Below are 12825 nucleotides of genomic sequence, written 5' to 3'. Positions count from 1 at the left end.
CAGGCCAGCCAGACCTGTTTGTCCTGGCAGCTTTTGTCATGAAAGGATCCTTGTATATATGGAATTTGGGAGGAAGAATCTCCATTTTGACCATGGACACCTTGAGAAGAAGGACGGCTCTTTTCCATAGGAAGGAAAGCTTTGAGACCAAGTTTTTTGAGGCAGGTGAGAGGCAGCCCCCAAGGGGCCAAATGCAGCCAAACCTTTAATCCTGGCTCCTTTCACTGGGGAGCAATCCTTCGACGTACGGAGTTTTGGAGGTGGAATCCCAGTTTTGGCCATGGGCGCCTGGTCAGGATGGATGGTTTTTTCCTATAGGAAAGAAAAGCACAAAATCCAAGTGTTCTGGAAGAAGATGAAAGGTGGCCACCCTTAGGCCAAGCCAGCCAGACCTGTCTGTCCTGGCACCTTTTGTCTAGGGGCTATCCTTGGACAAAGAGCATTAGTTTTGGCCATAGGCACCTGGAGAGGAAGATGAGTCCTTTTTCACAGGAAGAAAAGCACAGAGCCCCAGTGTTTCAGAGGCACATGAGTGCCAGCCCTCAGGAAGTCAAGGCCAGCCGGACTTGTCTCCCCTGGCAGCTTTTGTCTGGGAGCTATCCTTGGATATAGGGAATTCTGGAGGCAGATCCCCAATTTTGGCCATGGGTGCCTAGTTGAGATGGATGGTTTTTTCCCATAAGAAAGAAAAGCACATGGTCCCAGTGTTTCAAAGGCAGATGAGAGGTGGCCCCTGGATGGCCAGGGCAGCCAGATCTGTTTCTCCTGGCAGATTTCATCTGGGAACAATCTTTGCATATAAGGAAATTTGGAGAAGAAATCCCAATTTTGGCCATGGCCCATGGAGGAGAATGACAGTTCTCTCCCATAGGAAGGAAAGCCCAGGGCCCCAGTGCTTCAGGGCAGGTGAGAAGCAGCTCTTGACATGCCAAGGTCTGCTGGACCTCTCAGGTGGTCCCCTGGAGGCCCAGCCAGCCAGACCTGTTCCATGTTCCCTTGGTTTCATGTGACCCCACAGTGTCACACTGGTCTCCTTGGTTCCATGAGGTCCTGGAGTGTCACAATGTTCCCCTTGCTTCTGCAGTGTCACAATGGCCCTGGGCTTCCATGGGGCCTTGCAATGTCACAATGGCTTCGTGGTTCCACAAAGCCCTGATGTGTCACGATGGCTCCTGGGCTTCATGCGCCCTCGCTGTGTCACAATGGCTCCTCTGTGACACTGCGGGCTCCACAAGGTCACCATGGACCCTTGGTTCCTTGGGGCCCCCGTGTTCACAATGGTCTCCTTGATTCCATGAGGCAGCACAGTGTCACAATGGCCCCTTGGTTCCATGAGGTTCCATTGTGCCACCATGGTATCCTTGGCGCCTGCATTGTCACAACTGACCCATGGCTCCATGACATTCCGTAGCATCACCACGGTGTCCTTGGACCCACATTGTCACAACTGACCCATGGTTCCATGAGGTTCCCCAGTGTCACCATGGTGTCCTTGGACTTGCGTTGTTACAACTGACCCATGGCTCCATGAGGTTCCGTAGTGTCACCGTGGTCACTGTCAGAGGCTGGATGAGATCGATGTCCCGAGACACCTTGGGATGCTCGGAATGCCTGTGTGGGACCAGGAGCGGGTCAGGCCTTGGTTTGTGGTGGGACAGAGCCCCGCCCCCAGCCCTGGCCTGGCACAGCTGTCAATCACACAGCAGGGGCAGTGCTACCCCAGCTCTGATTGGCCCAGCTGTCAATCAATCACACAGCAGGCAGGGCTACCCCAGCTCTGATTGGCCCAGTTGTCAGTCAATCACACACCAGAAGCTGGTGCCTAACCTGACTCTGATTGGACAAGCAACTGGCAGTCCCACCCCAGGGGCGGGCCCATGAAGGCCCAGGGGTTTAAAAGCCGGAGCACGAGGCCAGCCCATGGTCTGGCTCCTGCCTTCTCCTGGGGTTCCTCTGTTAATGATGCTGGAACCTGAGCAGTTTGTTTCTATGTGTGTGTCTTTCTACAGACCTTCTGTCTTTCTGTTGTCCTCTATTTCTTCTTCTTCTAATCCTGCTTACCTGGAACATTTTTTGGTAACTTATCATCGTAAGGGTTAAAGGTTTTTAGGGAAAGTGGGCTAAGTTAACAAAGTTAATGCTATGGTAAGAGTTTTATGCTGAAGTGGATGTTGTATGAAACTCTTTGCTCAAGTTCCTTGATTATCTATATTTTGTCAGTAAAATTTTGTGTTATTTTGATCTCTTAGCTCCATTGGTTAGAGCATGGTGCTGGTATCACTGAGGTTGTGGGTTCCATCCCTGTGTGGGCCATTCACTAACGAGCTGGGTCCCTTCCTACCAAGAAAACTCTTTCATCTGGCCATGGTGAGAATATCTGGTTGCTGTTTCTCCTGTGCACCAAACTCAAGTAAAGGAACCTTTGGTGACCCCCAGCATTTCAGTGTTCTGGGGTGTTACAGCCCTGCAGGCTCACAATGGCCTCTTGTTTCCATGAGGCTCCACAGTGTCACTCTGGCCCCTTGGTTCCATGGGCCCCAACAGTGCCACAGTGATCCCCTTGGTTCCACAACTTCTCACAGTGTCACACTGGCCCCCTGGTTCCATGAGGATCTGGAGTGTCACACAGGTTTGTGACATTTGTCCTTGGTGCCCCTCAAATCCCACTGTTGAGAGCTGGCATGAAAAGTGCTGCATGCACAGCGGAGAGTCCTGGAAGGTGCTGGCAAGAGCGTCCTGTGGGAACAGGGCTCTGGGCTCTGGGCTCTGGCTGGAACAGCCTGGTTTTGCTGCAGTGACCGCAGGCAGGAGTTGAGGCAGGTGAAGAGGCAGCGGGCAGCTTGTGTTTGTAGAGGGCCTGGGGCTGCCCCTCTGAACCTCCACCTGGAAACGCACTTGGGAGAATATGAGCTACAGCTGGAATGCCTGTCCTGAAAGGACCTGAAGTCATTCAGCCTTGCCAGCTTTTCTTAAGAGTGTGTTGATGTTCCCCAGGACAGCTACACATTTGGGGAAATGCCTTTGGAGGAAAGGGGCTTGCTTCTCAAGGAAAGTGCTTCCCAGGGAGCTCACAGCGAGGCAGGTGCAAGGGTCCCCCTTTGGCTCTCTGTGGTCCTTTCACTTCCTGAGGCCCGTTGCACTTGGCAGAGGAGCAGGGCAAGGGAGAAGGCTGTGAAGAGCAGGTTTGGCATCCACCTGGACCTGTGGAGACCAACCCAAGCACCTGCAGCAGGGTGTGTTCCCCCCTTTGGACAGAGGCGTGAGCAGGAGCGTCTTTGTCCAGCCGTGAGCCCCAGAGCTCTCTCTGAGAGCTGTGAATTAAAATGCCTTTACACACACACTTTTCACCTCTTCCCTGTCTGCTGTGTTTCAACTCTTGGCAATGTGCATGTGGCTCTTGCTTGGTGGAAGCTGCTGTGGCCCAGGGCCAGCACAGAGCTGGGCTGGGTGGGCCAGGCAGCGTGGAGAGTCTTGGCTGATCTTGGTGTGTCCCTGGCCTCAGAAAAGGCTGGGAAGGTTTGCCTCCCAAGGCGTCCTGCTCATTGGCTCTCCCTGTGCACCCTGGAGAGAACAAGGTAGGCATTTCTGGCAGCTGGGCATCAGCAGGCCTGAAAGTGGGGGTGTGTTGTGGAGCGAGCCCAGCTGAGATGCCCTGAGAGCAGCCCAGTGCTCCTTGCTCCCCTGTGCTGACACGTGAGTGTTTGTCTGGTTTTGGGATGGCCCTGGCTGTGTGAGGGGTGCTACGTGGACACGAGACAGCCGGTCCTGTCCCGCTGGGTCCCAGCAGTGCCTCGCAGCAGTCCTGCATCCACGTCAGGATGCTGGCCAAGAGAGGTCCTGGAAGCTGAGGCAGCTGGTTTTAAGCTTGTGCAGGTGCCTGCAGGCCAAGGCCAACGGTGTTCCCTCAGGATACAGCAGTCCTGAGGGGTCTCCCTCATTCAAACAAATCGGCAGACAAATGCATTGTCAGCCAAAAGACCTTTTATTGACCTGGCAGGAGGGCAAGGGTCTGCACCCACTGAAATGTTTCTCCACCATGTATAAATTTCAGTGGGTTGATGTAGGAGTTGTATAAAAACACCATCCATCTTTACACTGCTGCGGTGATTCCATAGGCAGGCGGTTGGAAATACATTGTGTCAGATTCCCATACTTGAAGCTGATGTCCAGGCCCTGGCCAGGAGCGGTCTCGATGCCCCAAAGCAGCACAAAGTCTTCCTCAGGGCTTCCCTGCACAGGGCTGATTCCACACTTGCCCTTAGTTCTTCTGGTAGACTGTGTCTAAAGCTTTTTGTCAGGTCACTCTCATGTCAAGTTAGGCCTGCCAGGTTTTTTTTATGCTAACTGGTGCTAAGTACTTAGGTATGTCTGTGCTAATTACTTGTTTACTCATGTGAATGGCTTGTGCTTACTTATGTCAAACCAAGGCCTTGTTCCATCCCCAAAGGTGCCTGAGGCCACCCGCTCCTTGTGGCACCAGTTGCTTTCCTGTGGAATGTTCTCCCTCCCCAAGAGTAAAGAGGGAGCTGCAGAAAGAGCTTGCCAGGCTGCTCTCCATCCTTTCCCAGCACTCCTGGTGAAGTGGAGAAGTCCGAGCTGAGCGCAAAGGTGCAAATGGAGCAGCCGTGCACAGGAAGGCTCGGTGGGAAGGATGATCCAGGATCCATAGGCCTGGCAGCCTGAGCGTGCTCCAGGGGAAGGCCTTGGAGCAGATCCTCCTGAGTGCCATCCCACGGCACCTGCAGGGAACCAGGGCGTCTGCTGGAGGGTGGGAAAGCTCTGCGGAGGGACGGGGACAGCTGGGGCTCCTGGCGGGGTGTTGAGGGCTTCTGTGCGGGAGTTTGGGGGGCTTGGTGCTGGTGGGGTGTTGGAGAAGGAGTTGTCTGGAAGGTGAGAGGTCTAGGCTGGAATTTGAGTCAGTTTGAAGGCAGCATCTGTGCTTTGGCACAGCTTTGGTTATGGAGGCCAGAAGGAATATCTTTGACTTTTCCTCTTCATGGTCCTGATTCTCCTGCAGGGAACAAGAGGGGAGAGCTGTACTTTACTGGCCACTTAGATATCTGTACCAGGGGGAGGATTAGCCCTTTTGCCATCTACTCAATTCTTTGAGCTACTTTTCTACCACTGAGTGGACTTTGATTTCTTGAGAGCTTTTATTCCTTAAGAGAATTAGGATATTATCATCCCTACTTAGAAAACCAAAGAATGGCCCTTAGTTTTGCCCTTTTTTTGTGTAGTGCTCTGTTCTGTAAAGTGACCCTCAGTGGATGAGGTTAAGGCAAATGAGTTGCTGCTTTGAGATGGGAAGCAAAATTCCAAATCTTCACCTCCTCAGGCCATCCCAATTCATTTGGGAAGTTTGCAACTTTTTGGAACTACTTGAGTCGAGCAATGGGAAGTAAAGCTTTCCTGAATTGAGGATTCTTACTTGCCAGATTCTTCTGTGCCTTCGCCACTAAGGTGTTTTTGTGCTGAAGGCAATAACTTCAATGAGAAAATAATTTCAGCATGGAGTTAGAGCTTCTGACAGAGACCAAGTGTTGCCAGCAGTTGCTCCAGGTGCTCCTGCCAACAGCCCCTGCAGGCAGGAGCTCAGCCCCCAGTGCACGTGGGCTTTGGCTCCCTCTGGCACAGAAGCCCCCCATGGGCACAGGTCTCTGGGGCAGGAGACGGGCACCGGTGCTGCCAGGGCTCGGGGGGTGGCAGGTCTGCTTGGGCAGGGACCCTGCCACACCTGCTGATGTCAGCGCTCCCCGGGCCCCAGGGGTCAGAGCAGCATTCCTGCCATGGCCCACACGTTCCTTGTCTGTGCCACAGCCGCGGGTTTAGGATGGCCACCAGCCGGGACGTGTCCCAAGGAGGCCGTGCCAGCTTCTGTGAAGGCCCCGTGCCCTTCCCAGCACGGCTGCGTCGGCAGCCCTGGGGGCTCCTTCTGCTGCCCTGAGCCTGCAGAGCAGGGCAGCGTTTGCTGATGGTTTGAGCCATTCCTAAAGATCCTGTCGGGCTGTCTTAGACACTTAGGGTGAGGGATTCCTTCCAACCTGAGCCACTTTGGGTGGGCTGGGGGCGGCCCCAGGGCAGGGGCAGTGTGTGCAGGGGCCCTTTGTGATACGGTGCAGCACGGTCACCGTGGCATGGAACGGGACAGCGTGTCCAAGGGCCCTTTGTGACACGGGCTGACATAGGAGCTGGCGGTGACAAGACCAGGCCACAGTGCTCGCAGCACGCAACGGGACAGGATGGGACAGAGCGGTGCTGTGAGGAGCCCCCGCACAGCGCACTCGTTCGTGTCTGACCCGGAGCTTTTCCGAGGCGTTATTCCTGCAGCTGACCTCGAGGCCTGACCACAGGACTTGGTGACCTGTGGCCTTCCCGAGGCTGCTCTCCTGCAGGTGTCCTCGAGGGCAGACCGTGGGACTCTGTGCCCCAGAGGCATCTCCCATCCCTGCCACCGGTGCCCTCGAGGCCAGACCACAATCGTCGATAGGAGTCTCCTGTCCTTGTGGCAGGAGCCCTCGAGACCAGAGTGCAGGACTTGCTGTCCTGTAGCCTTCCTGAGGCTTCTCTCTTGAAGGTGCCTTCCAGGCACGACTGCAGGCCTTGCTGACTCGGAGCTTTTCCGAGGCATCTCTCCTGCAAGTAGCCACAAATCCGATCACTGAAATGGAGCAGAGACCCACGAGAGTGCCCAAGCTGGCCTGGGTGGAGGAGAGGAAGAAGGCCCTGGAGCTGGCCCTGCACAGGAGACTGAAGAGGTGGTGCAGTTCAAGCCTCAGCAGGAGGGTGAGTGGCAGTGCTGGGCTGCTGGGCTGGTGGCTGCAGCCAGCTTGGCGACATCCCATCCCATGGCATCCCATGGCATCCCATGGCATCCCATCCAATCCCAGCCCATCCCAGCCCATCCCCTGGGCACTTGCCCATGGACAGGACTAAAGAGGGGCTGGGCACACACCCCACAGTGGCCATGCTCCATCCCCTGGGACATCCCAGGGCTGTCCCTGCCTGGGGAGCGCAGGGCTGGGCTGTGTTCTCCGGCCTCTCCCACAGCCCCTCAGCTCAGGCTGCGCTCGCTCTTTGCCAGGTGCAGCCGTGCAGCGCACACAAGAGCAGGAACGCACCCGTGGCCTCTTCCACAGAACAGCGCAGGTACCTGCCGCCATCCCCAGCTGGGCTGGGCCTGCTGTCACCGCTCAGCCGAGCACCACGCTTGGAGCATCCCTGGCTTCCTGCCTTTCTCCTACAGCTGGTTTGCAAATTCATCAAGAGGATTCGGGAGGAAGAGACCAGCACCATGGGCACAGGGCTGAGATCATATTCGCACATCTTCAAAACCAAGACCTGTGCTGCCCTGCTGGATATGCTCGTAGAGGAGGGGTTTTCCAATCCAAAGCAAGTAAGCAGCCTGTGGCCAGGATTTCATCCTCCCAGGAATTGCTTGGCCTCCCAAGCCATGCCTACTGGTCACTGGAAGCCTTTGAGGCCATGGCCGTGTGGTGGCAAGGAAAGCACTTCTCCGGGGAAGCTGGGGACATTCCTCCCTCTGGCAGCTTTCCAAGTCTCCCCGTGCCTTCTCCAGGTGCCTGCCATGGTGAGGTACATCCACCAGTGGCTCATGGCCAGTCAGTTTGCTGAGCACAGGCTGGACAGGGCCCTGCTGGATCTCACCAACGAACAGCCTGCTGATGTACTAAAGTGTCCTGGTTTTGGGCAAATTTGGGAGAAAACCTTCAGAAGGAGCCCCCAGAAAGCAAACCCACACAGCACTTGCTCACCTGGCTTGGGAAGAATTTCCTCAGAGAGTAGTGGAAACAACCTGTTTATTGAGCAGGCAAAGCACTCCCCAGGACAAAAAATGAACAACACCAGATGACAAAAAGTCTTTCTACGCTCTGAAGAGGTGACAAATTCAGGAAGTCTCTCCTGGGAGTGGTTGCCTAGTTATCGGTCTCCGGTGCTGGAGATGGCTGCTGCAGGTCACAAAATGCTGGCTCTCGGTGTTTCTTGGAGTTTCCCAGGTCCCAATCATGAGCAGGTTCAAATGGTATTCAGGAAAGGGAAAGAAAAAAAACAGTCCAGGGAAAAAATTGGATTGCCTAGCTAAACTAACTAATAAGCAAAAGCAAGGGCAAAAGCAAAAAGCAGGAGCAAGAGCAAAGTGAAAGCAAGCAAGCCAGCAAGCAAGCAAGAAAGCCAGCAAGCCCTAGCCACTCCTAGACACAGACTTTGGGGAGAGGTGAGCCAGCTGATAACAAGACAAAACAAACCTTCACTTTTCGGAGCCAGTCCTGAAAGCACAGAACATAACATCAAGCATAAACAGAACACACGACTGGGGATACAAGCACCATAACGTCACCCTAGGACATTCCACCCCTTATCTCCGAATCGTCAACATAACTACCAAATGTCATGTAAAAACTTCATCAGGTAAAAACTTCCATCTTTCACTTACTCAGACACATTTCCTTCCATCTCACTTGCTCAAACCTTTGACACACATTTCCTTCTGTCTCATGTCGTTGTGGTTTAATGCAAAGACAGTGGCAGTAACATCCAACAAACAGTGATATTTGCATATGAGGCTCACCCGACAATCAGATCTCCCTGAGGTACACATTGAGTTCTTCCATATTTCTGCATTATTCACCATGTACAACCTGGTCCCTGAGCAAAGATAATCCCACAAATGGGTTTGTCTGTACTCGAGGCAGAGTTGATCCACACTGTCTTCCCTAACCAACCTCTGATATGTGCCACTGGGATTTTATCTACCTGGATCGGAACAGCATATAAAAAGGAGCAGTTGCAAACATATGGCACATTATGCCAATCAGCCTTCTGATGAGCCTGTGACATTTCTTACTCAACAGTGACACTGCAGTGCTGGCCACCAGGCCGGCTTGCCAAGGGAGGCTTCTGGCCATGCCCTGCAAGCAGCTGCTGCTGCCAAGGCGCCTTTGGTGCCTCAGGCTCTCCCTGGCACAGCTCCCAGCACGGCACTCTGCCCTTGTGCCCGAGGCCTTCCCTGTGCTGGGGCTGGCCTGGGGCTTTTCCTGCAGTGGGACCTGCCCTGCTCCTGGCACAGGAAAGGCAGTTCCTGCTGGAGCAGGAGGCTCTGCCTGCGGTGGGCTCAAACCACTCCAGCAAGGCCCTGGTGACGTCAAAATTGCTTCCTAGAGCAGAATAGTCTATAATTGGTATAGCTCCTATATTGAGGAGTAAATAACTATTTTTTAAATTTTATTCTGTGTTGTAAATAGACCGTTTTATCTAATAATGATCAGAATCAATCATAGCTGTATTTATACAGAATTATCTGGTATTCCATCGTTAATCTTTTGGGACAAATTGCATTAAGGTTCAATTCCACCTGTCCAATCTGCAGGGTCGGGATGGGATCCAGTAGCTGCCAGTCTCTTCTATTAGAAGGAATTCTAGAAGTCTGGGGGTCCTGCAGGGGTTTGAGGATCTATGTTGGCTGTTGGGGGACATTTCTCCACCTCATGACTCAGCAGGAGTTTCTCCAGTAAGGAAATAAAGCTTTTGCCTGAAGCTTCCAGTCTGCCCATGACAGGAACCCCTGTGAGTGCCCGTGACATCCTGGCTCTTTGGCAGCCTGGGGACTCCTGGGATGTCACTGTGGACACCCCGTGAGTGCCTGTAACAGATCGGTGCCTTTGCAGCCAAAGGACCCCTGGGATGTCACCATGGGATGGCTGTGACTGCCTCTGACCACACGGCTCTTTACCATCCCCAGAAACCCCTGGGAGGTCTCCATGGAGCCCCTGTTTCTTCCTGTGACATTCCAGCTCTTGAGCAGCCTGGAGACTGTTGGAAAGTCCCCATGGAACCCCTCTGAGGGCCTGTGACAAATCTGATCCTTAGCAGGCAAACATCACCAGGAAGCCCTGTTGCTGTGGTCAGTTTCCATGGCAACCATCACCAGCCCCCTGTTGCTATGGTCAGTTTCCATGGCAACCATCACCAGCCCCCTGTTGCTATTGCCAGTCCCTTGGCAGCTCCATGGAGACCCCATGTCAGGGGTGTTTGCCATGGACACCAGCCTCTGGGCAAAAACCTTTTCCTGAGATCCAACCCAAGTCTGCCCCATCTCAGCTGCAGCCGCTCCCTCCAGTCCTGTCCCTGGGCACAAGAGTGAAGAGGTTCCCACAGCCCCAGCCAGGGATCCGCTCCCATAGCTGTGTCCATGGCCACCAGGGCTGGGACCAGCTGGGATGCTCGGTTTCCAAGGGCTGGGGTTCAGGAATGGGATTCCCCAATTTCCTGCTCCCGCTAAAACCGTGCTGCCGCTCGCTGCCCTCCCGCCTCCCACGGAAAGCACAAAAGGCAAAGATCCTGGGCTGAGTTAAGAACAATTTACTGGGAACAGCAGCAAAATAAGAAACAAACAGGAACAGAAATAATACTGATAACAGAACTGATAAGAAAAACTATTTACAGGGAAATCTCCAACACCACTGACTGGCTCTTCCTGGCCATGTATTTCCGCCTCCCTGGAAAGGACACCCTTCTCCTCGGAGAGAGAGAGAGAGAGTCCCTTTTCTGCCCCTGGCAATGACCTGAGGTGGGAGTGAATGTAATGATAGGGCCATGGCCAGACCCTCATGTTCTTTGATCATGTCATTGGGAGGGGCAGGAAAAGGAACAGATGTCTTTCCAGCATGGATCACAGGGAACGTGGATCACCAGGGCTCTTCTCAACATGGGTTCTCCCATGGGGGATGAAGTTGGAGCCGTGCACGAAGCTCCTCCTGCAGTTGGGGCACTCACAGGGCTTTCCTTACTGGTGCCTCCGTTGGTGTCTGGCCAAGTGAGAGCTGCTGGAGAAGCTCTTCCCACACTGGGGACACTTGTAGGGCCTCTCCCTGGTGTGGATGCACTGGTGCTTGACAAGGGTGGAGTTGTGCTTGAAGCCCTTCCTGCAGTCGGGGCAGCAGAAGGGCCTCTCCTCTGTGTGAATGCGCTGGTGCAGGAGGAGATGGGAGCTGGTTGGAAACCTCTTCTCACACGTGGGACACTCATATGGCTTCTCCCCAGTGTGGATCATTTGGTGGACAATCAGATGGGACTTCTGGCTGAAGCTCTTGCCACATTCCCCACACTTGTATGGCCTTTCTCCAGTGTGGATCCTCCAGTGGCAGATCAAGTGGGACTTCTGGCTGAAGCTCTTCCCACATTCCCCACACCCATAGGGCAGTTCCCTGTTGTGGATCCTCTGGTGCTGGATCAGGCTGAAGCTCTGGCTGAAGCTCATCCCACATTCCCCACATTCATAGGGCCTCTCTCTGGTGTGGATTCGCCGGTGTCTGAAAAGCAGGAAAGGGACTCTCTCTCTCTCTCTCTCTCTCTGTCCCTGAGGAGAAGGGTGTCCTTTCCAGGGAGGCGGAAATACATGGCCAGGAAGAGCCATCAGTTGTGATGTAGTTTTCCCTGTAAATAATTTTTCTTATCCCTTCTGTTATCAGTATTATTTCTGGTCCTGTTTGTTCCTTGTCTCGTTGCTGTTCCCAGTAACTTGTTCTCCTCCCAGCCCAGGATCTTTGCCTTTTGTGCTTTCCATGGGAGGCAGGAGGGCAGCGAGGGGCAGTGCGGTTTTAGCAGGAGCAGGAAACTGGGGAATCCCATTCCTGAACCCCGGCCCTTGGAAACCGAGCATTCCAGCTGGTCCCAGCCCTGGTGACCATGGCAACAGCCTTGGGAGCGGATCCCTGGCTGGGGCTGTGGGAACCTCTTCACTCTGGTGCCCAGGGACAGGAGTGGAGGGAGTGGCTGCAGCTGAGTCGGGGCAGGCTTGGGTTGGATCTCAGGAAAAGGTTTTTGCCCAGAGGATGCTGGGGCACTGCCCAGGCTCCCCAGGGAAGGGTCACAGCTCCAGGGCTCTCTGAGCTCCAGCAGCGTTTGGACACCGCTGCCAGGCTCAGGCTGGCATTGTTGGGGTGTCCTGTGCAGGGCCAGCAGTTGGACTCGAGGATCCTGATGGGTCCCTCCCAGCTCAGCCAGTTCTGTGCTTCTGGGATCCCATGGCCCTGGGGATGGGACTGCCAATGGTTGCCATGGCAACGGGCTCTGGCTCCAGGCCTGAGCTGGTGTCCATGGCAACCACCCCCTGGCATGGGGTCTCCATGGAGTTGCCCAGGGACTGACCATAGCAACAGGGGCTGGTGATGGTTGCCATGGAAACTGACCACAGCAACCGGGGGTGGTGATGGTTGCCATGGAAACTGACCAGAGCAACAGGGGGTGGTGATGGTTGCCAGGGAAACTGACCATAGCAACAGGGGGCTGGTGATGGTTGCCATGGAAACTGACCATAGCAACAGGGGTTCCTGGTGATGTTTTCCTGCTAAGGATCAGATTTGTCACAGGCACTCAGGGGTATTCCATGGGGACTTTCCAAGAGTCTCCAGGATCCTCAAGAGCTGGAATGTCACAGGCAGAGACAGGGGCTCCATGGAGACCTCCCAGGGGTTTCTAGGGATGGGAAAGAGCCGTGTGGTCAGAGGCAGTCACAGCCATCCCATGGTGACATCCCAGGGGACCTTGGGCTGCAAAGGCACCGATCTGTCACAGGCACTCACGGGGGGTCCACGGTGACATCCCAGGAGTCCCCAGGCTGCCAAAGAGCTGGGATGTCACGGGCGGTCACAGGGGTTCCTGTCATGGGCAGAGTGGGAGCTTCAGGCAAAAGCTTTATTTCCTTACTGGAGAAACTCCTGCTGAGTCATGAGGTGGAGAAATGTCCCCCAACAGCCACCATAGATCCTGAAACCCCTGCAGGACCCCTAGACTTCTAGAATTCCTTCT

At 54.4% G+C, this 12825-nt stretch overlaps 2 protein-coding genes across 2 annotated transcripts in view; one reads left to right on the top strand and one right to left on the bottom strand.

The window, feature by feature from the left end:
- Positions 1-12825, top strand: part of LOC137467193 (zinc finger protein 850-like) — a 528258-nt gene that overhangs the window by 111843 nt on the left and 403590 nt on the right. The window lies entirely within an intron of this gene.
- LOC137467192 (zinc finger protein 271-like) overlaps positions 1-12825 on the bottom strand; it is a 443780-nt gene that overhangs the window by 36306 nt on the left and 394649 nt on the right. The window contains exon 4 of the mRNA XM_068178731.1: positions 10806-11300. Coding sequence (XP_068034832.1) covers positions 10806-11300 — 495 coding nt within the window. The remainder of the gene's footprint in view (positions 1-10805; positions 11301-12825) is intronic.

This window comes from Anomalospiza imberbis, unplaced genomic scaffold, assembly GCF_031753505.1.
Source record: "Anomalospiza imberbis isolate Cuckoo-Finch-1a 21T00152 unplaced genomic scaffold, ASM3175350v1 scaffold_53, whole genome shotgun sequence".
Lineage (NCBI taxonomy): Eukaryota > Metazoa > Chordata > Aves > Passeriformes > Viduidae > Anomalospiza > Anomalospiza imberbis.
Note: the sequence above shows the minus strand (reverse complement) of the source record. Positions and strands in the feature narration are given on the sequence as shown.